The 27,519-nt window shown below is 42.9% G+C and overlaps 1 protein-coding gene across 5 annotated transcripts in view; it reads right to left on the bottom strand.

Annotated features, from left to right (window-relative positions):
- CSTPP1 (centriolar satellite-associated tubulin polyglutamylase complex regulator 1) overlaps nt 1–27,519 on the bottom strand; it is a 133,727-nt gene that overhangs the window by 44,246 nt on the left and 61,962 nt on the right. For all 5 annotated transcript variants that reach the window (XM_075927617.2, XM_006135343.5, XM_075927619.2 and 2 more), the window contains one exon: nt 25,939–26,069. In XM_075927617.2, the coding sequence (XP_075783732.1) occupies nt 25,939–26,069 (131 nt within the window). The remainder of the gene's footprint in view (nt 1–25,938; nt 26,070–27,519) is intronic.

The raw sequence follows: 27,519 nt of genomic DNA, 5'->3' as shown, positions 1-27,519 counted from the left end.
TGTGCAGTGAGTGAAGTGGTTGTTAATGGAAGGTGCTATATAAATATAAGAGTTCTTTCACTCCTGCCCCTCTCACTTTCACACAGCATCCATTCTTCCAATTGTCCATCTGAATGTGTACACTGACCACCAACATTCCAGATCTGCTTCACATTTCCTTGCTTTAAGTCATCCACCTGGCAGTGAGATCTGGGCTTTGCCATTTATCCCCATGAAACACATAGACTTCAAGAGAATCATAGAAAGGTAGGGCTGCAAGAGACATCAAGAAGTCAACAAGTCCAGGTCCCTGTGCTATGGCAGGACCAAGTAACCCTAGACCATCCCAGACAAATGTTTCTGCAATTTATTTTTAAAAACCCCCAGTGATGTGGATTCCATAATTTCTCTATCTCTATATTTAGAATGTTTTTCCTAGTGTCTAATCTAAATGTCCCTGGCTGCAGATTAAATCCATTACTTTTTATCCAGTCTTCAGTGAATATGGAGAACAGTTGATCACCATCTTCTTTATAACAGCCCTCAACATGCTATCAGGTCCCCCCTTCTTTTCTCCAGAATAAATATGCCAAGGTTTTTTTAATGTTGCCTCATAGGTCAGGTTTTTTCAACTTTTATCATTTTTGTTGATATCCTCTGCACTTTGTGCCATTTTCCCACATCTTTCCCCAGTTGTGATACCCAGAATTGGACACAGTACTCAGGTTGGAACCTCGCCAGTGCTGATAAGAGTGCTCCTGTGTCTTACTTACAACATTCCAGTTCAGCATTCCCTCTAATTTTTTATGTCTATCTGAGGAATTAATTTTATGTGCATCAGTATGTAACCTCATCTCCATACTGATGCACGTAAAATTAATTTCACACATGGACGGTGTGTGGTGGGGATGGGGCAGAAAGGTTTGGCAAGTGGGAGGGTGCTCAAGGCTGGGGCAGAAGGGTGAGGTGAGGGTGTGTGAGAACTCTGGTTGGGGATGTGGGCTCTAGAGATCAGGGGTTTGGGTACAGGCTGTCCCAGGGAGAGAGGATTACCTCCAGCCCTCCCCTACTGCAGCAGCTCAGGGCCAGGTAAAAGATGCCTCTATACACCAAAGGAAGCTCCAAAGAGTAGGGCAGGGGGAGGGGTACCACTCTATGGCCATGACAGGTCCAGGATAGGCGGGGTGGAGGCTGGAAGAGTAGCATCTGTCCACCAGCCATGGAAGGTTTAAGCTGTGGCTGGGTTGGAGCTAAGGCATCTCTTCCCCCAGCTGCAGTATGTCTGTTCTGGTACTGAGCTGGGGGGAAAGGCACCTTTCCCCGACTGCAGCAATTCTGGAGCAGGTCCACGCTGGAGCCATCTCTTCTCTGCTGTAGCCCTGAGCTCCAGCATAGGGATTAAAAGGCAGCTTCACGTTTAGAGGTACCTTAGTACTGGTTAATACACAATAGAATCATATTAGCCTTTTTTGCAGTGCATCACATGGATGACTCATTCAGTTTGTCCACTATAGTCCTCAAATGCCTTCCAGCAATAATATCACCATCCTAAACAATTATCCTTCATTTTGTAGCTTGTGCATTTGACTTTTCCTTCCTAAGTGAAGTAATTTGCACTTGTCTTTATTGAATTTCATTTTGTTGATTTCAGATCAATTCTCCAATTTGTCAAGAATATTTTGAGTTTTAAACCTGTCATCCAGAGGGCTTGCAACCTCTCCCAGACTGTTGACTTTTGCAGATTTTATACGAGTACTTTCTACTCTATTATCAAAGTCATTAATGAAAATACTGAATAGTAAAAATGGCCATACTGGATCAGACCAAAGGTCCATCTAGCCCAGTATCCTGTCTGCTGACAGTGGCCAGTGCCAAGAGTCCTGAGGAATAAAAAGAATATGGAATTATCAAGTGATCCATCCTTTGTCACTCATTCTCAACAACCTGTCCATTCTCACTAATAGCCATTGATGGATCTATCCTTCATGAATTTATTTATTTAGTTATTTTTTTGACCCCTGTTTAAGTCTTGGCCTTCACAAGATCCCTCTGGAAAAGAGTTCCACAAGTTGACTTTGCATTGTGTTTTTTTTTTAAATGGAGATTGCCTATCTCCTAGAACTGGAAGGGACTCTGAAAGGTCATCGAGTCCAGTCCCCTGCCTTCACAGCAGGACCAAGTACCATCCCTGACAAATTTTTGCCCCAAATCCCTAAATGGTGTGAAGAAATATTTTTGTGTGTGTTATATAATAATAATAATATAGAGAGATAAACCATCTCATAGAACTGGAGAGGTCATCAAGTCCAGTCCCCTGCCCTCACAGCAGGACTAAGAACCATCCCTGACAGATTTGCCCCAAATGGCCCCCTCAAGTATTGAACTCACAACCCAGAGTTTAGCAGGCCAATGCTTAAACCACTGAGCTATCCCTTCCTATGTTAAACCTGCTGCCTATTCATTTCATTTGGTAACCCCTAGTTTTTGTGTTGTGAGGCATAAATAAAACTTCCTTATTTACATTCTCCACGCATGTCATGATTTTAGAAACCTTTATCATATTCTCTCCTTAGTCACCCCAATTCTATTAAATTATTCTCACATGGAAGCAGTTCTCTACCCCTAATCATTTTTGTTGCCCTTTTCGGAACCTTTTCCAAATCAATATATTCATGCAGTATTCAAGATATGGACATACCATGGATTTATATGGAGGCAATATAATATTTTCTGTCTTATTCTCGGTCCGTTTCCTAATGGTTCCTAACATTCTGTTTCCTTTTTTGACCCCTGCTGTACATTGAGTGGATGTTTTCAAAGAACTATCCAGAATGATGCCAATGTCTCTTGATTTAAAATAGTGATAGAAATGTAGCCGTGTACTTGATTTAAATTAACAGCTAATTTAGATATCAGCATTTTATCTGCTTAGTACTAGACCCAAGACTTACTCCTGCAGTACCCCATTAGATACACATACCCCCACTTTGACAGCAAACCATTGATAACTAATAAGTGTACATTTTTCAACCACTTGTGCATCCACCTTACTGTAATTCCATCTAGACCACATTTCCTTAGCTTGCTTATGAGAATGCCATGCAGAAATGTGTCCTAAGCCTTACTAAAATCAAGGTATATTATATCTGATGCTCCCACACACATCCACTAAGTCAGTAACCTACCAAAGAAGGAAATTAAGTTTGTTTGGGCATGATTTGCTCTTGGCAAAATCCATGGTGAGTATTCTATATAATTCTATTCCCCCTCCCCCCCCTTTTTTTTTTAAATAATTTGCTCCAATGTTTTCCCAGGTTTTGATATTAGGCAGACTGGTTTATAATTCCATGAGTCATTCTAGTTCCCCCCTTTTAAAGATAGCACTAGTAACAGATATCTGACCTTGAAAATAAGGTGAACATATATCCTCTCCCTTCACCTTCGATGAGCTTTGGATAGTTCAATGAAGAATTAGAATTGAAAGGGGACAGCAAAGCTATCCAGTAGTTTCAGAGATTCAGAAGTGGTTCTCTGGGCTGGCCCACTGAGCTACAGGTTCTGACTTCCTAGATCAATGGAATGCTGAGATCCCAGGCTGGTAGGAACCGGGACCCTTGAGAACTAGGCTGATGGGCAATGAAAACTGAAGTAACAGTGTGGTGATATGAGGCTGGCATTAAGGCTGCCAGGTTATCTGCACCACATGGAACACATTTGGAAAGTCATTTTCCATTTAATTAGATGTTTATCAGGAGAAAAACAGCTCTTCTCTTTATTTACTTCTCTTTCCTTTTAGAAGGAAGCTTTCTAGGGTTTGTCAATGAATAAACAGATCTGGAGAGTAAAGCAGGCTGAAAACCTGTGTGCATACAGCTTGTTTTCACTCTGTATACACAGCTGTGACTATCTTGAATGCAACTAGGACACAGCCATTTGCTGTTTGGAGCCCCAAATGCAAACAAATGAACTATTCCCATAGCTAATGTGTTTAAAGCACTCACCCTGGACATGGGACTCTAGATTCAAATCCATGCTTCAGAGTAGGGACTTACACCCAGATCTCCCACATCACAAGCAAGTGCCTAATCTACTTGCTAGAGGGTATTCTAGAGCAGGACTGTCCTCCAACGTCACCTGCTGAAGCTGCTCCACTTTGCATAAAGGATAACTATTAACTGGAGCAGGGGTTGGAACCCAGGTCTCCAAGATGACTGAGCATGCTAATTACTAGGCTCTGGAGCTGGGGTAAAGACTGGGCAGCAGTACCACAGTTTGCTGTTTTTTGCTTGTTTGTGTTTTCAAGAAAGGGCTGAGCACTTGGGCACTTAATTCTAGGACAGTGTTCATGACTGTGAATCCCATGTGGAGATAAAGTGACCTTCTTTAGCCTGCACTTAGTGGATGAGTTTCATCTTCTGACAACTTGCTCGTGCATATCAGGGGGAGGGATAGCTCAGTGGTTTGAACATTGGCCTACTAAACCCAGCATTGTGAGCTTAATCCTTGAGGAAGCCATTTGGGGCAAAAATTTGTCAGGGATGGTACTTGGTCCTGCTGTAAAGGTAGGGAACTGTACTCAATGGCCTTTTAAGGTCCCTTCCAGTTCTAGGAGATAGGCAATCTCCATTAATTTATATTGTGGGTACATTCCTTTTTACCCCTCTGCACCCTAGCTAGAATAGGAGCAGGTACTACATGGATGAGCAGGTGGGGACTGAAACATATGTCCTTTTACCCCATTGCATGGTTACACAGGACCAGAGTAACTTTGGCCTAATTTTTTAAAGTAAAGTTTTTAAAAAAGAAACTCCCTCCTGAAGCAATGGGTCAAGTCCTGGCTCAATAATGTTTCACGAGTCATTTGTTTAACTGACAATATCACAGTCTATAAAATTGGTCTGACTAAACTTATTTTGTGAATTCCTACCTCTTGTATGAGAAACAGGCCTCTCTAGAAACTAGAGGTTTGATTAGCTACCCTCCATCAACTAGAATACACCATCTCTAGAGGGCAACCAGTGAGAAATATGTTTACACAGAGATTCTAGTGAAGGCATGAGGGGTGGTGCACTGACTTCTCTACAAAGGTCCTGACTACATGGGATTATGATTCAGCAAACTGTTACCAAAACATTTCATCAAACCTACACCACTTTGCAGAAAGTGTTGTTTTGCAAGAGGTCCAGCTTCTGCTTCACTGAACATCAAAGACTTGAGAATATACATTGTAGCCACAAGCCTGGCTGTGTTATTGCCTGTGAAGTTTGAGATATCCCTGGGGAAAAATCACACAGGCAAACACACAGTATACTTCAGACACTTAGGTTATATGTTCTCTCTCAAAACAGAATTGAATTCTTTTCCTCCATCTCCTGTGCTGATTATCATTGAAAGGCTAATTGTGTGTTATCACTGACTAAACAGAGAAGAAACTACGCAATAAATAGACAGAAGTCCTGTGGAGTTCTGAGAAAATCATGAAGCACAGACACAAGTAGAACACCAAACAAAATCTCCTTTTATTACACTGCTGAATATTCTATTTTTTAAATATAAAGTCATATATGTAACTATTCAAGAAAATCTGGAATAGAAAATTACTATCCACTGGCGCCCAATAAAAACTGTATAGGAGAGCCTTTTATAATAGAGCATGACGCTGTAACGGTGTTCCTGTGCCAGTTCGCATAATGAGTGAGGGATGAAAAGCAATAGTTTATCTTCATGTGAAGCTCTGTAAGAAGAGTTCCGGGCTTGCCATACAAAACTTCCTTAATAATGCAATCCAGTGCCTTTGATTTGAGGAACATGCTGAAGAATAAACAAACTTCTTGACTTCAACTACTGTATCAAAATGCAAAGCTGCTTCTCTCCCCATCATGCTATTTCTTACAAGGAAAAACACAGGAATGATTTTGATGTAGGTTTTCCATCAGAACATACTATGCAAATAAGCTTCTATTGCCATATGAAGGCACTGTGATGCGACCAGATAGTCCCAAGATAAATACGAGTAATACAATGCTACCAGTGAGAAGCAAGAGCCATTAGGTCAGTCTGTTCTCTGTTGGTGGCAGTGTCATATTTGAGGCAGCCAGTAGTAAGTAATTTTGTTTGCTTCACATTATCAGAGTCTTGTTTGTTTTGGGTGAATCTGAAATGATCTGCAGATGAACTATATGACTAGTGCCGTGGATAACTGAAGTTATCTGTACACTGGAACTGAAATTTTCACTGTGGGCAGACAAACCCATACTAGTTCTAGACACTATTGGGCCTAAAAAATGTACCTCTACTGTAAGCTCAACTATAAGAAGTGAGTGAAAGTTCATAAGATGTTACAATATCCTGTAATTTTTGCTTACTTAGAAACTGACCACAAAAAATAGGTTGGGCTCTTTTCAATTAAGGATTATAAACAGGTGAAGAAAATGGAATAGTCAATACAAAGAAGACATATGATTCAATGACTGCTGAAACCATTATCAGTAAAACAGAAAATGTGGAATCATCAAATAAGAATGGAATCATAATGGACCAAAATTGGAAGGAAAGATATCAGACCTGATTAAACAAAGTACTGAGAGAGATTAAAAAAAAAAGAGAGAGAGAGAGAGAGAGAATGAAAAATAATTTAAAACTCTTTCACCTTACATCCTTCCTTGCATCTCTGCTCATCCCATTGCTCCTTCTATCATGGATCAGGAACAGACCAGACTGAAAAACTTTCTACCAGCTGGAGAAAGTCCTTCTAAACTTGCTCTTGTTTTAAAAGGTACTTTATTTTAACCTGTGAATGCTGAAAATCATCATATCTTTAAGATATTCAGTCCTCAGCTAATCATTGGGGCTACCTAAATGCCAGCATCAAAGAGACATACAAAATTCTATTTCGTCTCCCTTCCCCTGTTGTATTACTTTCTTCCTCTGTATTTCTTTCCTCCTATCCCTCTCTCTCAGCTTTTCATTCAATCCTAAAATCAGCTTAGCTGCTCCCACTCAAACCTGCCTCTTCTAAGGAGAAAGAACCCAAACAAATAATATTCCTAACTGGAATCACGAATGTAAATCAGGGTCCAAGCAATAGCTGTTGTAATCTTCCTGTGAACACAGACAAAAAGCTGTATTTTCTCCTCTTGTTTATTCTCTCTCCTCCACCTTGTACCAGTCTATTAGAAACAGAAGTAGGAAATACTTTCTACACATCAGGACTGAGAATAAAATTAGCCCTTTCTCATCACAGAAACATTTTGAGAGTAAGAGATATTGATATTTTGCCTTCAAAAGGAAAGAGAATTTACAGGATTTGATTATTTTGAACAAACACAACTACAGGAATGTTTGTTGTGCAAACACAACAGCTGATAGTTGAATGTGAAAATATACCATCACAATATTCCGGAGACTTCCATTAACTAATGGCCTACTTAATTTTTTGTAATTGTCTTTTGCAATATTACATTGATCTAACAATTTAAGGAGGAACAGTGGATCCATAAATGAGAGAATGGAGTTCACATCATATTGGATTTTTAACTATCTGTGAACTAATATAATACCTTGGAACATATATAATATAAAGTACAGTAAAATTATCTAGTTCCTGAAATCAAATTGATTCTAGATTGCTCCTAGAGCCAGTTTGCTGTCTTTATGCTTTGTATCCTGCTTTCCCACTCTGATCAGTAGAGCCTAGGCAAGACAAATTTAGTTTAAGTTGTCCATAATTTGCTAAATTTGTAAACTGCGGATAGAAGGTTTATGTAATTTTTTCTTGGAAATAGGAAGCACTTTTTATAGTTGGTTGGGATGCTGATTTGGTTGATATTTACTTCATATCTTCTATGATCTTGTGTTTTAAAATATATACTAAGGATGCTCTTTGGAATGGTGCTCAAACAAGACAAAATCTACATAAAGAAATCTGATAATTTTATGTAACCATTCAATGAATTTGCCCTAAAAAACTCTCTCACTATTGAATAAGAATCAGAGGGGTAGCCGTATTAGTCTGAATCTGCATAAACAATGAGAAGTCCTTTGGTACCGTATAGACTAACATATTTATTGGAGCATAAGCTTTCATGGACAAAGACCCACTTCATCAAATGCATGTAGTGGAAATTCCAGAGGCAGGTATAAATATACAGGCACATGAAAAGAAAGGAGTACCAATCAAGAGGGAAGGCAAGGGATAATGAGGTGAATTTAGTCAGGGAGAATGTGGCCCACTTCTAGCAGCTGATGTGGAGGGGTGTGAACACCAAGAGAGGAGAAATTGCCTTTGTAGTTAGCTAGACATTCACAGTCTTTGTTTAATCCTAAATTGATAGTGTCAAATTTGCAAATTAATTATAGCTCTGCAGAGCTTCAAGTCTATTTTTGAAGTTTTTTTGTAGTAGGGTGGCTACTTTTAAATCTGCTACTATGTGTCCAAGATAGGTTGTAGATCACTGATGATGTGCATGAGAGGTTTTAACTAGGGACTGTAGGTGATGGCCAGTGGTGTTCTGTTATTTTCCTTGTTGGACTGTGTTGTAGCAGGAGGCTTCTGGGTACATGTCTGGCTCTGTCAATCTGTTTCCTTACTTCCTCAGGCGGGTATTGTAGTTTTAAGAATACTTGGTGAAGATCTTGTAGGTGTTTGTCTCTGTCTGAGGGGTTGGAGCAAATGCAATTATATCTTAGTGCTTGGCTGTAGACAATGGATTATGTGCTGTGTCTAGGATGGAAGCTTGAGGGTTCCATAGTGGTCAGTAGGTTTTCAGTACAGGATGGTGTTTATGTGACCATCACTTATTTGCTCTGTAGTGTCCAGGAAGTGGATCCCTTGTGTAGACTGGCGCAGGCTGAGGTTGATGGTGGAGTGGAAACTATTGAAATCACGGTGGAATTCTTCCAGAGCCTTCTTCCCACGGGTCCAGATGATGAAGATGTAATCAATGTAGCGTAAATAGAGGAGGGGCACTAGTGGATGAGAGCCGAGGAAGTGTTGTTCCAGGTCAGCCATAAAAATGTTGGCATATTGTGGGGCCATGCGGGTGCCCATAGCGGTGCCACTGGTTTGAAGGTATAAATTGTCCCCAATTCTGAAACAGTTGTGGGTGAGGATAAACTCACAGGGCTTGGCCACCAGTAGTGCCGTGGCATCATCAGGGCTACCGTTCCTGACAGCTTGTATTCCACTATGTGTGGAATGCTGGTCTAGAGAGCCTCTACATCCATGGTAGCTAGGATGGTATTTTCTGGAGATCACCAATGTAGTTTTCTCAGGAAGTCAGTGGTATCTTGAAGATAGCTGGGAGTGCTGGTGGCATAGGATCTGAGTAAAGAGTCCACATATCCAGAAAGTCCTGCAATGAGAGTTCCAATTCCCAAGATGATGCGGTGTGCAGGATTTCCAGGTTTATGGATCTTGGGTAGCAGATATAATAACCCTGGTTGGGGCTCTATAGGTGTGTCTGTATAGATTTGTTCCTGTGCTTTTGTAGGGAGTGTCTTGAGCAGATAGTGCAGTTTCTTTGTGTACTCCTCAGTGGAATGAGAGGACAGTGGTCTGTAGAATGTGGTATTGGAGAGTTATCTGGCAGCCTCCTTTTGGTAGTCGGACCTATTCATGATGACAACAGCACCTCCTTTATCAGTCTCTTTGATTATAATGTCAGAGTTTTGTTTCTGAGGCTGTGGATGACATTGCATTCTGCACAGCTGAGGTTATGGGGCAAGAGATGCTGCTTTTCCACAATTTCTGCCTGTGCATGTCGGCGAAAGCATTCTATGTATAGGTCCAGTCTGTCATTTCGACCGTCAGGAAGAGTCCATGCAGAATTCTTCTTCTTGTACTGTTGGTAGGAGGGTATCTGTGTGTCAGTGCGCTGTTCAGTGTTGTGTTGAAAGTATTCCTTGAGTTGGAGACGGTGAAAGTAGGCTTCCAGATCACTGCAGAACTATATCATGTTTGTGGGGGCGGTGGGGAAAAAGGAGAGTCCCCAAGACAGGACAGACTCTTCTGCTGGGCTGAGTGTGATGACTTGGAGAAAACATCATATAGCATGAGATTTAAGAAGCTCAATCTCTTTAGCTCATCAAAAAGAAGATTGAGAAGTATGTATATACAGTAAACTTCCGATACTCCGGCATCTTTAGGACCTAGGGGGTGCCGGATTATCAGATATGCCAGACTATTGGAAGGTTGGGCTATGAGGGGTCTAGGGTGGTGTGGGGGGGATGCCACCCCAAACCCCCTCATAGCCCCCCCTTCCGATAGTCTGGCTCAGTCCCAGGCGTCCCCGATTCAGCCTCTGCTGGTCAGTTTCAGCAGCAGCTGAATCAGGACGCCTGTGGCAGAGCAGCTGGGGTGCTGCCGGGTTGGTCTGGTAGCGCCGCCCCTTGGCACTGCGAGATCAACCCAGCAGCACCCCAGTTGCTCTTGGGGACACCTGGGGCAGAGCAGCTGGGGTGCTGCCAGGTTGGTCCCGCAGCGACAAGGGGCGGCACTACCGGACCAGCCCAGCAGCACCCCAGCTGCTCTGCCCCAGGGGTCCCCAAGTCAGCTGCTGCTGAAACTGACCAGCGGCTGACTACGGAGTCAGCCACTGGTCAGTTTCAGCCGCGGTTGAATCGGGGACAGCTGGGGTGCTGCCGGGTTGGTCCCACAGCACCGAGGGGCAGTGCTACGGGACCTACCAGCAGCACTCCAGCTGCTCTGCCCCCAGCTTCCCCGAGTCAGCTGCTGGTCAGTTTCAGCAGCGGCTGAATCGGGAAGCCGGGGGCAGAGCAGCTCCAATGGTCCGGCTGCCTGGTTCCTGATGGTGCCGGGCCATCAGGAGTGCTGGACCATCAGATGCTGGACCAATGGAGTTTTACTGTAAATGCCTTCAGAGAGGGAAAATGCTGAGTACACCAGACAAATTCAAGGTAGAAATGAGGCAAAAAATTAACTGAAGGTTTCATTATTGAAACAAAATACCATCTCTTTATGTTTTCAGATCAAGACAGTATGCCTTTATGGAAGATATGCTTTAGTAAAATCAAGTTGTTTTAGTTAAACATCAACTGTTGAACTCAATACTGGGACAAGTGGGTAAAATTTAAAAGGTCAGACTAGATGGTTGAATGGTCCTTTCTGACCTTAAATTCTATTAACGTATTATTATCTATCAGACACATAGTCCTAGTAGTACTCTCCCATGATAGGACATCAACCAGGTGATTGTGCTTAGGCACACCTCATTGCCATAGCCCTCTCTCCTTTAAGCTTCTTTCAATCTGAGTAAGCTTTTTTCTCACTGCAAATCCCAGAGTGCACAGCAGAGAATGGTGTTTGAAAAACAGGCACAAAAGAACACTTGAAGCCCCTGAACAAAGCAGTGCCTGACGGGATGCTATCTCTCATTATGCCCTGCACTTTTTTCTGTGGTCCTCTCAGGCACTGTGAGATACATATCCACAGTGCATTGTTCCAGCTGTTGATAAAAAAGCTAAAAATGTCAACATTGTGTCCACAGAGCAAGAAAATGTGCTTTGAAACTACACTGTCTCCTTAAAAGCCTCCCCACAGCTGCTCGGGAACAAATCCACACAGAAACACCTTCTGACCCCCGACCAGGATTGTTCTATCTACTTCCCAAAATCCATAAACCTGGGCACCCCGGACGTCCCATCATCTCTGGTATTGGCACGCTCACTACTGGTCTATCCAGCTATGTAGACTCTCTTCTCAAACCCTTCGCAACCAATACCCCCAGCTATCTCCAAGACACTACTGACTTCCTAAGGAAACTACAAAACATCGATAACCTCCCCAATAACACCATCCTTGCCACCATGGATGTAGAAGCTCTATATACCAACATCCCACATGAAGACGGATTACAAGCAATTAGAAACACTATCCCAGAGGACACTACTGCCAACCTGATAGCAGACTTATGTAACTTTGTTCTCACCCACAATTATTTCCAGTTTGAGAACAACTTATACCTCCAGATCAGCGGCACAGCCATGGGTACACGCATGGCCTCACAGTATGCTAACATCTTTATGGCTGACCTAGAACAACGTTTCCTCAACTCCCGTCCCCTTTCACCCCTTCTCTACCTACAGTACATCGATGACATCTTTATGATCTGGACGCATGGCCAAGAAACACTGGAGATATTCCACAGAGATTTCAACAACCTACACCCCACCATCAACCTCAGCCTGGACCATTCTACACGAGAAATCCACTTCCTGGACACCACAGTACAAATCAACAATGGAAAATTAGACACCACTCTCTACAGAAAATCCACCGACTCATACAGTTACCTACATGCTTCCAGCTCCCATCCAAAACACACCACACGATCCATTGTCTAGAGCCAAGCCCTTCGATACAACCCCATCTGCTCTAATCCCACTGACAGAGACCAGAAGCTTCAGGATCTCTACCAAGCATTTATAAACCTCAACTACCCACCCGGAGAAATAAAAAAGCAAATTCAAAGAGCCAGACGAATACCTAGAAACCATCTACTTCAAGACAGACCCAAGAAAACCAACAATAGAACACCACTTGTCATCACCTACAACCACCAACTTAAACCTGTCCAACACATTATCAATAAACTACCGCCTATATTGGAACAAGATACCATACTCCAAGAGGCTCTGGGAGACAGACCCATAGTCTCCTATAGACAACCACCTAACCTCAAGATGATTCTTACCAACAACCACAGGACATACCACACTAATACCAACCCTGGTACCTTCCCTTGCAACAAACCCCGTTGCCAGCTTTGTCCACATATTTATTCTGCTGATACCATTATTGGACGTAACCAAGTGAGTTATAAGATCAAGAACACATATTCCTGCGCATCCAGAAATATAATCTATGCTATCATGTGCCGAAAGTGTCCGTCTGCTATGTACATTGGACAAACATCTCAGACACTTCGCCAAAGGATTAATGCCCACAAAACAGATATCAGACAAGATCACAAAGAAAAAACAGTTTCTTGCCATTTTAACCAAAAAGGACACTCTCTCAATGACTTAACCACCTGCATTCTGCTACAAAGATCTTTTACATCTGCACTTGAAAGGGAATCCTCTGAACTGTCATTCATGTTAAAATTCGACACTCTCCAAAGAGGATTGAACAAACACTTGAACTATCTTACACGTTATCAAGATAGCTTTCCCAATTATCACCTCTAATACCATTAACTCACAAACATCCCACTCTCCCCACCTCTAATATCGTCAATTCACAGACACTTACCTTCCTTCCTCCCCCCCCCCCTGCATCCCCCTCCTGTTCTGAAATGTGATTTGTCCTTTTCATATTTGTTCATTTTTTTTAATTGTATCCTTTGGTATATATGGTTGTGACTATTTTCTTCCACTATTTGATCTGAGGAAGTGGGTCTGGCCCACGAAAGCTCATCATCTAATAAACCATCTTGTTAGTCTTTAAAGTGCTACATTGTCCTGCATTTTGCTTCAGCTACCCCAGACTAACACGGCTACATTTCTATCACTATTCTAGGGCACCAGTTACTGGCAGATAGTTTAGGGCCACCCCTGGACTTCTTTGCCTTTATAATCAGCAGATTGTACCACCACAACCAGTAGTTTTCAATAATATTAAACTGAAACTTTTTCATTGAAAAGCTCCCTGAGGGTATTCCAGCTGATCACCATAGGTGCTTTGCTACTAACCAAAGGTCAATAACCCTGCTGGGCCTTTTTGAACTGGCTAAGAAAGAAAGAAAGACAGACAGAAGTCAACAAAGAGAACAGATCCATCCTGATCTGTGCAGCTTATCCCCATTGCCTGCTGAAATACAAAGATGATGTAGGGTCATGAGCAGAATTCTAGAATTGGAGCAGTTATCCTGGATATCAGACAACTCTGTGGGATATGCTTTGATCACCCCCCAACGTTTTTCCACCTGTTGAGACAAACCCAGGAATCTGAGAACAGTGGAAGCACTGCAAGGTTCTAGGATCAAGCAACAAATATTCCATTAGGCTCAGGAATTAACCCTGGCTTTCTAATAGCAAGGTCACTAGTAAATCTACTCCAGATACAATAGTGTAGCACCTTTCCCAGCCAGCAGCAGCTTTTTGAGCAGACTATTAATATGAATACTATGCAGCCCTCTACACCATTTGAAGCTTATTTACAACCATTCTTCTCATATGCTAATTAGTGACATCAGATCTTCAAAGAGAGGGGAGAGAATTCACTTCTCTTGCCAGCATATCCTTGGCAAACTCTGTCCCTTGAAACAAGTTTTCTGTGAGGGATTGCAGCCAAAGAGAGAGAATGCTGGAGAAGGCAGAATGATGTGAAAAGAATGCCAGCAATTTTATAGGGAGACAGACCAAGCTGCTAGTAATATAGAGGTTGTTACGTTTTTCACAATATGTTATTCAATCAAGCAAACGTAAGGATAGATGGTTAGGCACTCAAAAGTCAGAAAGTTCTAGGATTAAAAGGTAACACTTTCCACCCTTAAATTTACCATCTTGTGTTTTGAGATCATTAATTAAATCATTAAATTATACATTATATTGCTTTTTTACAATTTAAACATGCACAACATTTGATCATAGCCAAAAGCCCAAGAAGCAATTCAAATAAAGAAAATGCAAATCATTTATTTACAACAAGATTCCTGAACCTGTGAGATGGTCACATTTTCCAGGCTGAAAACCAAACACAAAAAAAGCCAACAGAAAAATCTAAAATCCTGTCAGGACTAACGATTGCCAAGGGAGGTGAGCAAAGTAGCATGCTTTCCCATCTACTGCCTCTGCTTCATCCTTGGGTGGCTCCTGGTCAGCAGCACAGCAGGTTCCTCAGCCAGGGTCCCTGCCTTCCATGCCCCTGCACTGGCTGCGGAGGCCATGTGTGGTTCTGAAGGCTACAAGCCTGGAGAGAGAGGATACTTGGAGCACACACAGCCTGTCCTGCAAAGAGGCACCTCGCATTGGCTGAAACCTGGCCAATGGGAGCTACAAGATTGTGCTGGGCTCGCAGCATTGAGAGTTGCTATGAGAAGGTGCAGGAGCAGGGCATGCAGGGAGCCTGGCTGAGGCTTCCAAAGGCTAGATCCGGCAGCTTGGTAGGCCGGACCCAGATAGCAGGCCGTATTTTGCCCACCTCTGCCCTATCTCAAAAAAGCTGCATTCGAATTGTAAAAGGTACAGAGAAGGGCAACAAAAATGATTAGGGGTCTGGAACAGTTTTTATATATGGAGAGATAAATATGACTAGGGCTTTTCAACTTGAACTAGAGACTACTGTGACACTCTGATCCTCAGAGTAGCATCTTGGAATCCCCTTATTCACCTTTGTAATATAATTATTATATGTTTCATACAAAGCATGCCTTGTTGAGATATCATTTTAAGTATTAATCTGTTGGACATTAATATCTTGTTGGACTGTATGTACTATCATTGTATATGAATGTGATGGAGTGGACCAGTTCCAGGGCTCCCTGCTGGAGGCTTTTTATATGCAACTGGAAATCCACAGGTACTGTAAGCACTTTCTTAAGATGGACTAACCTGGCAGCATATGAAGTGTCCAATAGTTTGATGTTGTTGTAAATAGTAAATGTTTGGCACATACATATGCTCTTTTTCATCCTCAAATCAGTTTATGAACATTAACTAATCTGTCAGCACAACACTCCTAAAAGATGGCAGTGTGCTGACCCTGTACTCTAAGATAAAGTAGGTCTCTGCTTGTAACAGACATGTTTTGATTCATCAGTTTGGATGGAAGGAGGTTACAAAACCATTAAAGGCTACCTTTAGTGCATCACATCTCATTCACACAGCCCTGCTTTCCAGAGATGGGGGACACAAAGCATACCTATTTCCCTTGCACGTCTCGACTTAGCCCCAATGATGACAAGTACACTTGGATTGCCAGTATCAGACCTGCAAACCAGCAATGTCTTGAGACCACTCCACAGAAAAATACTCACCTTTAACCTTGCATTTGTTGTGTAGGGAGCCACAGACCATCATAATCATATAGGGATGTAAGAGTTTAAACTGTGAATGGATACGCTGATGGTTATCAGTTCCTGTTACTATTTAAACTCTTCTGGGGAGCTCAGGTGGGCAGCTGCCAGTCCCCTGGGGCCCTGAAGCCTGAAGGGCTAGCAGCAGCTCAGAACCCATGGACCCCATTTAACCAATAGAATTCCCATCATTTACACAGTTAATACTTGAACTTTTTTTATATCCCTATAATCATATAGATGGCACTGGTCTCACTATCATCCTGCAACTTTCACATCTGTACTTGAACCTTATCTTTTTGTGGAAATTTTAGAGCCACTCTGATCTTTCCAGGTCTGTGTGATGATGAGGACCCACCATGCTGTGCTAGTTGTCCTGCAACCCATACATGTCTACACAGAAATTGGAGCATTCATCATTGCTGTCCTGTCTGCCATGAGTGAACCCCTCTCCAAGTCCCTTCTGCATCTCAGAAAGTGCTCCTGAAACGCTGTCCAGCATCTGGCCTAACATCAATTCTGGTATATAAAACATTCACCCAAAAACAGCACGTCTAATGGATACATAGCCTGATCCTGGGCTGGAAGAAACAGTAGTAAGGAGTGTGCAGGACTGGAAATGCCTCAGCTTAAGAGTAGTAGGCTAAAACCACTTTTGAGCAAAGAAAAGTCCGTTATAAATGCAGTCATTGAGGTTCAGTTTGGTTTCTTTTTAAGTCGAAACTTAGGACAGACAAGTTGTCCTACAACACGAACCAATTCCTAGAGAAATTCAAGCTAGTGAGGCATTAAGACCCCTGGGATACGCCCCCAGAAATCCTACAATTAAACATGTACAGCTGCAATGTCAGTATGAATGAGAATATGCTGTTTATGGCACATGTGGCTCTGCAGTGTGGAGTAGTGGATATAGGCATGGCTGAAACATGACCCAGGACGTAGGTGCACAGGGTAGTGTAGCCATAGTTTAGTGCAGTGTTTCTCAAACTGTGTGAGACATCTCCAGGGGCTCTGTGAGGTTGACAAACTGAAAACATCGATAGGTACAACACATACAATCAGTGGACAGCTGGGGCTCCGGATAAGTACAACACATACAATCAGTGGACCGCTGGGGCTCTGCATAAGTACAACACATACAATCAGTGGACCACTGGGGCTCTGCATAAGTACAACACATACAATCAGTGGACTGCTAAGGCTCTGCATAAGTACAACAGATACAATCAGTGGACCGCTGGGGCACCGCATACATTTTTACACATGTAAAGGGCTCTGGAGCCCAAAAAATTTGAGAACCGCTGGTTTAGTGAATTGCCCAACATCACACTGGAAGTAGATGAAGCACAGAAAAGAACATGATCTCCCAAATTCTAGGCTACTATCCTAACCATTGGAACCATCTTTCCTTTTTTCACTTCTGCCATCAGAACTACCTTCGATTTTAAAAATGATGTATGGCATTGTGCTAGAGAGAGTCAGACCTCTTAGCCACCAACATTATTCTTTCCATTGGCCAACTGAATCCCTAGCAGCACCTAATTACATTCATCCCTTATGTGTTAATTTCCTTCCCTACCTTCGTCCTACTTCTCTTCTATTTTTTGCCTTCTGTCTTATAAGTTTTCAGCTTATCCAGTCACAAGTCCCTCTGAACATTGCTTTATAAAGAAAACATCTCCTCCCCCATGGTTTACCCCAGTTCTGGTAAAGTTTGCCTGATCTCAGAGGTACAACTACACAATAGGGATGTTAAATATCAGTTAATTGAATAGTCGAGTAACTTCATGAATTCTTATAGGTTAGTTGACTATTCTGTAGTCCCCGGCAGTGGGGCTGGCAGTCACTGTATCAGAGGCAGCAGTGCAGTGTGTTAGGCGGGAGCGAGTCCACAATGGGAGCCAGTTTAAAAACCAGTTTTCCTTGTGGACCGGCTGCCTGTTGCCCAGTGCTGCTGCCTCTGATAAACAGGCAGCAGTGTGGGGTGGCAGCAGTCCCTGTCTAAGATGGGTCTGAGCTCCCAGAACCAGCATGAGCTGGAACTGAGCCAAGCTGCCTGCCTGCCTGGCTCCTAATACACTTTCAATGACGAGCTGCAGCAGGAGTAGGTTCTGGACAACGTGCAAGCCAGAACTCAGCTGGGCTGCTAGACACCCTGCTAAAAATTTTACTGGCAAGGGTAGGAGGAGGGAAATGCATGTAGTCTGTAGCATTAACTGATTAGCTTTTGCTAATCAGTTAATTGACTATACTATTATATCCCTACTACGCAGCATTTTAAAATCCACAGCAGTGAGTCTCAGAGCATGGATCTACAGACTTGGGGTTGAGAAGCTGTGTAGAAATTTGGGCTTAGGCGCTGAGGCTTAGGGACTGGATTGGGCAGGGCAGACATACCCAGAGTAACTAATAAGACCGGGGAGTGTGCCTGTAATTTTCCTGCAACTCAACTGCAAGTAACAGACACAAGCCGTACTTTCATATCTCTGTCTATTCCAGTTTGTTTAGTTTTGACTTAAAAGGAAACAGATTAGATCTCAAGGACTATTATGTATAATAGACTTTTCTTTACTCAAAAAGGGCTTCTAATACCATTTGAATAACTGTTAAAATAGGAGATTTTCCCTTTAAATGACTAAACCAAAAAAAACTGTTCATCTTTTAAAATTACAAATGCTTCAGTCATTTCCCCTCTCTTTTTAGGTGTATTTAACAAAGGGTTAAAATATTTTTACAGAGGAAAGTCAGCTGAAACTGTGAAAATCCCTAGCTACAACTGTTTTATGTTGTTACAGTATAGCTGGGTTTTTATTAGCACACTGGTCCTGTGGGGCCCAACTTGTAGGACATTATTTGGTGGTTTCAGCTTCGGCCTTCTGAGCCAAAATTATAGTTTCAGAGCCCATTTGATTCAATAAGAGTAGCATCTTCTACCCTTAGGCATTGATAAAATGAAGCATGTCAAGTCTAAGTGACATGCCCAAAGTTGCAGAGAGCTTCAAGATTAGAATACAGGAATTCTTAACTTCCACTCCTTTGCTCATTCCACTTTTTACCATCCCGTTGCACAAAAGGTGGAAAAGTTGACATCTTGGGCTTCTGATAAAGAATATCTGTCTCACAGATGTAGGCAGCAGCTATCTACACTTTGTCTCACTTTGCATAGACTGCATTTATCCAAGTATGTCCTCACTGAAAACAAATACTCCTCAGAGCATGCTATCTTTAGTCTATGTTGAGCTCTCCTCCACTACAACAAGAACACAAAACACAGTGAGCTAGCAATGCAGAAAACAAGCACAGTTCTTCCAATTAGGCTAGACTAAGGGAAATGGAAGCAGAATAACCCTTACTTTTTAGTGCAGGTATGTAACAGAGAGGGACTGTTTCCCTTAGGAACCATGTCGAATTGCTGCATCTGCTAAAGCTGGCAGTGTTCATTATCTGAGAAATAGCTGGATAGCATTTAACTGGAATTTTTCCCATAACATTACTTCTGCAGGCTTTCCACAGATGTCTTAACTGGGCTCCCAAAGGAAATAGCTCAAGAGATTATAACTTGATCTAAACACCATCAGCAGCGAGGTGTTAAACTCCTCTTTTTTAATGTGGTACAGTGGGGCATTCTCCTTTGTTTCCAATGGTAAACTGCTACTGTAAAACTGTAAACTAGAGGAAAGTTCACCAGGGGAAGAAAACCATCTTAGCGATGTCTCTTGTTCAAGATTTATTTATGAAGGTTATAGGAGAATGCAAAAAGAAAAGAATTTAGTATTATCAGAAAGACTTTCCCTGCTTGGGATTCAGTATGGTACTATGAATCAGGGGTATTCTCCCCCTCTGTTTCCTAGGGAGTCATTCCTATTGAGAAACACTGGTCTAAATGGTCTGTGAAACCACTTTGAGAAACCTGGCCATGCTGGTTAGTGTACTTTCTGGTGCCATGACTATGGAGCCTCGTAGCTCCTACTGGCCAGGCTTTAAATGGTAAACCAGAGCCAATAGGAGCTACAAGGCTTCATGGTCACGGTGCTGGTAAGTAAACGAGCCGGCACAGCCAGTTAACAGGTGAAACACTGTGTGACGGGAACAGAGTACTCTGCATTGAAGGGAAGAGAGGGGGCTAAGACTCTCTGGGCAGAGGAAGTCCCACCCCTTTTTGCAGACTGGGCATGCTCCAAGTGCTGGAGCAGTATAAGAGGCAGCAGAGCAGCTCAGTCAGGGCGGACTGCCAGAGGGGAAGGAGCCCTTGAGCCACCCCTGGAGCAGCCACAGCCCTAGCCCCCCCAGCAGCAGCGACCCCAGCAGCAGCCGGTTCAGCCTCGACCAGGGAGGCCATCCACAAGAGTTGGACACGCTGAGCAATGCCCCGAGAGCTGAGCGGCATGCCAGGGATGGTAGGAAGTGGCCCAGGGTGGAGGACTTTCCTCTGGGAGCTCAGTGCACTTCAGCAGGAATCCCCATTGAGCAGGCAGTGAAAATCCTCCACTGCCAACAGGGCCCTTGGCTGGGACCCAGAGGAGCAGGAGGGCTCAGGTCTCCTTACCCTCCCACCTCCCGGTACCCTGCTCCCTGACAGCCTGAGAAGACTTACCTGTGGACTAGGCCTCTGGCCAGAGTAACTCCGAGAGAAGAGTGTGTTTGTGACTAGGCCTGTAGGGCCATATTTACCTTGGTTAGAGGGAATTTTATTTTGGGACTAGGCCTGCAGGGCTGTATTTACCCTGTTTAAAGGGAATTGTACTTTGAGATTACCCCCGGAGGGCCACATTTGCCCTGCGAAAAAAGGACATTGACCCCGACTTTGGGACGTCCCTGCCTTCGAGGGGTCCGGCCCCTCCACACACTGGTATAGACCTCCCACAATCTCCTATCCAAAGGGAGGAGGAGCTGGAATAAGTACATTGTTCTCCAAATTGTGTGTCTGCTTGCTATCAGAGTACCTTTCCAGTAATTCAGAAGAGGCTCCAACAGGTATGGTACCCACACTTGCTATTGCTTAGTTGTATCAGTGCAGCTGCTGTGCCAGATAATAAATGTCTCTTTACAGACTTTACAAATCCCATCTAAAAGTTTGGCATTGAACCTGATTTTCTAAGTAAGCAGGTCTGCACTACACATTCAGCTTAGGCTCTAGGCTTTCTACATCTTGTAATTAAGAGAAATTACTCAGACGACGGTTATTTGGGGAATAGACCTATTTAGGAATTCTTTGCCTAGTCCCTAATTTACGTGAGACACAGCAAGTGAACTGGCCCTAACAGGAAGGGAAAACAATGTTTTATAAGTTTGTCTCTTGAGAACAATTGTGCCTTAATGAGACTACGCTTCTACAAGGTAGGAATGGAAGGATTTTACACAAGGAATTGTTCTGGTTTTACAATGAAGGAAGAGACATAAACAAGCAGGTAGCTAATCAGCATTCATAGTACTTGTTTCTTTGGGCTCCCTTAGAAAGGGGAATTTATCACCAACCTTCATAGGGAGGTGGACAGAAACAGTGTGCCCACACCTTCACCAGGAACAACAGAGGTTGAAAACCGCATTCTCCTGGATTTAATTTTTCAAAAAGTAAATAAATCTTGTTCTGTTCTTCCAAATTGTGGAAGAAAACAAGCCTTCACTCTGCATTGTGTTTAAGCAACAAGTAGCCAGAGGCAGTTTATTCGAGCAATATTGCAAGGGAAGACATCCATAAGCGGATCTTCAAATACAAAACAATTAAAAGCCAATATATATACCTTTCTATTACATATAACATTAAACAATTACTTCCCTGCCTACTCAGTTCCCATCGGACACTGTCTTATCTCAAGGCTCTCACTGAGGTAAGCATTCCACTCTTATCAATATGGGAGAGACTGAAAGGCGAAGTGGAAAATATCGTGCTATAATTAAATAAATCATGCAGCCCTATAACACAAGATGTTTTGCAGAGAAGAAAGGAGCGCTTCTGCCCAACCCGGGGTAGAAAGCTTCTCTAATTAAAAGTTTCATCAGTATACAAGAATAAAGGGTTTTAGAGGTTATAGCTCACAGGTGGTTTCTTGCTCAAATGTCTGAGATTTTATGTCATGCTAGTTCCCACTGAGGACACTTAAATCAATTTGTTCCACAAATAGGTTCAGAAGAACATGGACTACATATGTCAAATTCAGAACACTAACACGTGTTATCATTGCTAATTAGGGGCTCCCCTCTGCCTGAGCAGAAGCTGTTTTTAAAAAATTATTATTTACACTAAATTTTAATTGACTGCCCTAGTCTCTTCAAGATCTTCTACTAGATCATCAATATGGTATCTGAATGCCTTCTGCTTCCTGAGCCAATTTAGTTCCTTAATTCTCTTTAATTTCACTTCACCTGCCACTGCCTTCAGGGCAAAACCACTCAAATGCATCAGAAGCTCCAACGATTCCCCTCATGTCCACACTTTGCCGTTTTAGTAAATGAAATGCAGCAGACAGAGCTACAGATATGCAAGGCTGATAGAATATCTCCTCGAATGGATTGCACTTGGGACACAGGCTAGAGATTTTCTGAAAAGATTTAGGTAAGCACCAATTTCCTACTGAGCACTTCTAATACCAACATCTAAAAGAATAATTTTGGAACAGGAGATTGCTCCTGAAGATCTCATAGCCGACCAGGGAGGGGAATATAGTATCTTCCTCATCTTGCAGAAGGTGGCCTCCTCCCCATGCCCACTGTTCCTTTTCTAATTTCAATCTCAAGAGATTTTTTTGCAGAGAATCATGGAACAGCAGAAAATATTACTTCATTCTATATGACAACTTCCATACAAAATACACAGAAAGGATCTTAAATAATGCCATACACCAGACAGCAATCAAAATGGTTACCTTTTGTAACTGTTGTTACTCAAGATGTGTTGCTCATGTCCATTCCAAGCAAGTGTATGCATGCTGCGTGCACAGTCATCAGAAGGCTTTCCCATAGCAGAACCTGTCAGTCAGCTGTGGAGCCCCTTCGAATGTCAAGGTGTTCAGAAGGACAAGGTCTAAATTCGGGCCACACCCAGCCTTTTTAACTAAGGTGGCTTCAGATTTTCAGAATTTCAGGATATTTTTCTACTTATTTTACCTGAAATCAAATAACTCCAAAAAGGAACGCGCTCTTCACTCCCTTGACGTTTGGCGTGACTTGGCCTTTTATCTGGAGCATAAACCATTCAGGATGTCCACCCAGCTGTTTGGATTGATGACAGACTGGAAGAAAGGCCTCCCAATTACCTCACAGAGAATCTCTTAGTGGATCACAATCTGCATTAGGACTTGTTATGATCTTGCCAAGATCCCAGCTTCTTCGCTGACTTCCCATTCTACACTGGTGCAAGTGTCTTCCATCACATTATTGACATATGTACCAATCCAGGATATTTGCAAGGCAGCAACTTGGTCAGTACACTATCCATTTGCATGTGAGAGATGATGCTCTTTCAGAAGAGCAGTGCTTCATTCGGCAACTCAGTGATCTCTGACCCCTACACCAGATAATTGCTTGGGAGTCACCTACTTGGAATTGATATAAGCAATCACTCAAAGACCCACCCACCTCCCCTCTGCCAGAGTCTTCTGGGAAAAAAAGGAAGTGAACGGTGGGAAGATTGGCTGTGGTGTTTATACAGTGCCATAATGGTGCTCCTCCAGCGGGCTCCACAGCTGACCTATGAGTACTACTAGGGGAAAAACCTTCCAACAACTGTGTATGCAACACACACACTTGAAGAAGAAATATACAATACAAAAAGCAAAAGTATAAGAGGGTAACAAATATATTTAAAAGTGTCACATCATAGTGTGCCTCTCCCTTGTTGTTGGCCCTAAGAGTCATTAGCATGGAGAAAACAGATTTAAAGATAAGACATGGAGACAGATAAGGATAATTCTCTTCTCAGCACTGACATTGCCCTCAACAGCCATTTAGGAGCCAAAAGATGTCTTGGAAAGGACTTTACAGAGGGTTTCTTACAACTCTTTGCCCTTTTGAAAAGCATACTGAAGGAAGAGAACAGCTTTCATCTCCTCCTCCACATCTGTTGGTATGTCTGCTACTGAAGGGGTTGGTCTAGGCCATCAAAAAAAGATGCTCAAGTTCCATAATAATTATTGCAGCTAATTCTTCAAATAACCTCCAATGGATGGTTTTGTATGTGCAACTATGGTGCACATTACCCATAACACCTTCCCATAGGTTGTGGGAGATATCTGCTGAGACCATTCAGTGAGGCATGGAGTTTTCAGATTTATGGTACAGATTGTACAATCCAAAATGTATTTTACTCCACTGAACTTCCCCACATTTTGGATGTACTAACTCTCCAGACCACAGCACAGTTGTTTAATGCTGTGTCTCAGGAATCTTTAACTAAAAAATTCATTCCAGGGGGTTTGAATAAGAATGCTGTCATGGGGATTGGAAACTTCTCAAAAGACCACAAAACAAACGAATGGATAATAAACAGCCATTGAATGTTAGGGAAGTGCCTAGTGGAGAAAAATATTGCTGAAGTGATCAATGTAGAGAGAAAGTCTTATTTAATACAGTAATTCCTCTCTTAATACGTGCTCGCTTAACACATTTTCATGATAGCAAGATTTTTTGGGGGGGAGGGGACATTTTTCGAACACCACGACCGTCCCTGCAATAACGTGATTTCCCCGGCCGGCCGGTCGCCAGCAGCTGCATGGGGCTTCCCTTGCCTTCTTGCAAAGCAGCAGCGGTTCGCCGCGCCATTCCCCGGCGACCCCCTCTGGCCGGATGCCTCGCTCCCTCTCCTCCACCCCCTGCTTGCAGCCGGCAATTGGGTTTCCCCAGCTGGCTGGTCACCAGAAGCTATGCGGGGCTTCCCCTGCCTCCTTGCAAAGAGGTGGAGGTTCGCCGCTCTCCCCGTGTATTAAACTGACAATTGAATAGAGCTACACTGACCAAATCGGTTTGATAAGTGCTTCAGGAAAGGAATAGCACCTAATAAGGCATAGTCTATTTGACTCATTTGATAATGTTGCTAGATCACAAACTGAAATGAACCCGGTCATATTTCCTTTAATGTGTGGAATTCCATTTTTATGCATCTCAGCAATTTTTTATAGTTGGCAATCCCATATGAAACACACCCAGCACATCACTATAAAAGAAAACTCTTTTTTGTTCGGGGTTTAGCAACCAAAATCTCTTCAAAGGGTAATGTAGCCCAAGGTCCAGTGTGTTTCAGCAGCAGACCTGGGAACTACAAGTTGTGGACCACAAACTGCGGCATGTTGGGAGAACTTCCTGGTTCCTGCCAGGATATAACCTCTACCTCCAGCAGGGTCTCAGCAAGGACTGTGCTAGAAGCAGCACACAGGCTGCATGCTGAGAGAAGGGGCTGCTGAACTGTTTTCTTCTTTTATGTTTTTTACAGAATAAGCCTGATCCTGGTGATTTGTCAGAGTGGGTCTGGTTTGAGGTGTAGTCACACATACACAACGCAGAGCACACCAAGCAGCCTCAGGCCAAGCCCCCCTCCCCCCCAGTGGTGTAAGAAGTCACAAGCTTCCCCTATGCTGAATAACCTCACACTGGGCTAGCCAACAGGAGGGGTTACAGTAACATCACTTGTTTCACCTATTGCTAACCACCCTTTCACAACACTCATGAATGACATTATTAGATAACACTACCTTATTAGTTACAATCTACATCCCAGCACTATCAAAAAGTTATTCCAGTGCCTGGTGGAGATAAGTTTGTGAATATGGAAGAGCTGGCAGAAGTTAAACCCCAACATGCTACTATGGTGGTATTTTTCTTGGTGGAGGATATATGTCCATAAACTATGAACAGAGTTTGCCACTTACGGTGGCTTTAATCCTACATGCTGTCACTAGTCTCTCATGATGATGGATTTTGGAACACTTACCTCCATTTTTACCCACTGTGCGGAAGCATTTCCAGAAGGTCTGTAGGAAGGATGCCCTATTGTGGGGGGTGGCTTGGATGAAACTGAATTCTCGGAACAAAACGTGAGTTCCTTGGTGCACACTGTTAAAACTGCAGAAATAAAATCAAAATGAAAGTCAAATGTGGTCTTAGATGTGGAAGAAAACACTCTCTCACATAGGTAAATGATCCCAGCTGTTAAAAATACCAAGGAAACCACAGGCAAAGTTACATGTTGTGAAACAAATCTCTAAACCATACCACAGTTCACATACATCAGTTTTCTAGACAGAAGTCTAGCTGCATGAACTGGATCTCAAATTCTCAAATCTGTGATTCATGGGCTCTTTAAACTTAAGACAAATTCATTCTAAAATATCCACAGATTCCAAGTGCCCAAGAGCCACTGGAAAGCTTAAAAGACTGAGGACACACCTCCTCTTGCTGCGCTGGAGATAGATCTTCTGGCATTCACTTTAGAACATAAGAATGGCCGTACTGGGTCAGACCAAAGGTCCATCTAGCCCAGTAGCCTGTCTGCCGACAGTGGCCAGCACCAGGTACCCCAGAGGGGGTGGACCAAAGACAATGGTCAAGTGATTTGTCTCGTGCCATCCATCTCCAGCCACTGACAAACAGAGGCCAGGGACACCATTTCTATTCCCTGGCTAATAGCCTTTTATGGACCTAACCTCCATGAAATTATCTTGCTTCTCTTAAAACTCTGTTAGGGTGTGTCTAAACTACATGGCTCCATTGATGGAGCCATGTAGATTAGGCTGATTGGCAAAGGGAAATGAAGCCGCGATTTAAATAATCGCGGCTTCATTGAAATTTAAATGGCTGCCGGGCTCAGCGTGCTAGTCTGGATGCTCCCGTGCCGACCTGAAAGCCCTTTATCGATCACCCCGTTATGCCTTGTAGGATGAGGTTTACCGGGGAGGACAATAAAGGGCTTTTATGTCAGCAGGGGAGCGTCCAGACTAGTGCACTGAGCCGACAAACAGCTGATCAGCTGTTTGTTAACTCAGCGCGACAACCATTTAAATTTAAATGAAGCCGCGATTATTTAAATCGCGGCTTCATATCCATTTGCCGAACAAAAAAATCTACATGGCTCTGTCAACAGAGCCATGTAGTTTAGACATACCCTTATAGACCTAGCCTTTATAGCTTCCTCTGGCAAGGAGTTCCACAGGTTGACTACGCGCTGTGTGAAGAAGAACTTTCTTTTATTAGTTTTAAACCTGCTACCCATTGATTTCATTTTGTGTCCACTAGTTCTTCTATTTAGGGAACTAATAAATAACTTTTCTTTATCGGCCTTCTCCACACCACTCATGATTTTATATACCTCTATCATATCCCCCCTCAAGCTCCTCTTTTCTAAACTGAAAAGTCCCAGTCGCTTTAGCCTCTCTTCATATGGGCCCCTAATCATTTTAGTTGCCCTTTTCTGAACCCTTTCCAAGGCCAAAATATCTCTTTTGAGGTGAGGAGACCACACCTGTATGCACTATTCAAGATGTGGGTGTACCATAGTTTTATACAGGGGCAGTAA

The sequence above is a fragment of the Pelodiscus sinensis genome, chromosome 5 (genome assembly GCF_052426305.1).
Source record: "Pelodiscus sinensis isolate ZL-2025 chromosome 5, ASM5242630v1, whole genome shotgun sequence".
Classification (NCBI taxonomy): Eukaryota; Metazoa; Chordata; order Testudines; family Trionychidae; genus Pelodiscus; species Pelodiscus sinensis.
Note: the sequence above shows the minus strand (reverse complement) of the source record. Positions and strands in the feature narration are given on the sequence as shown.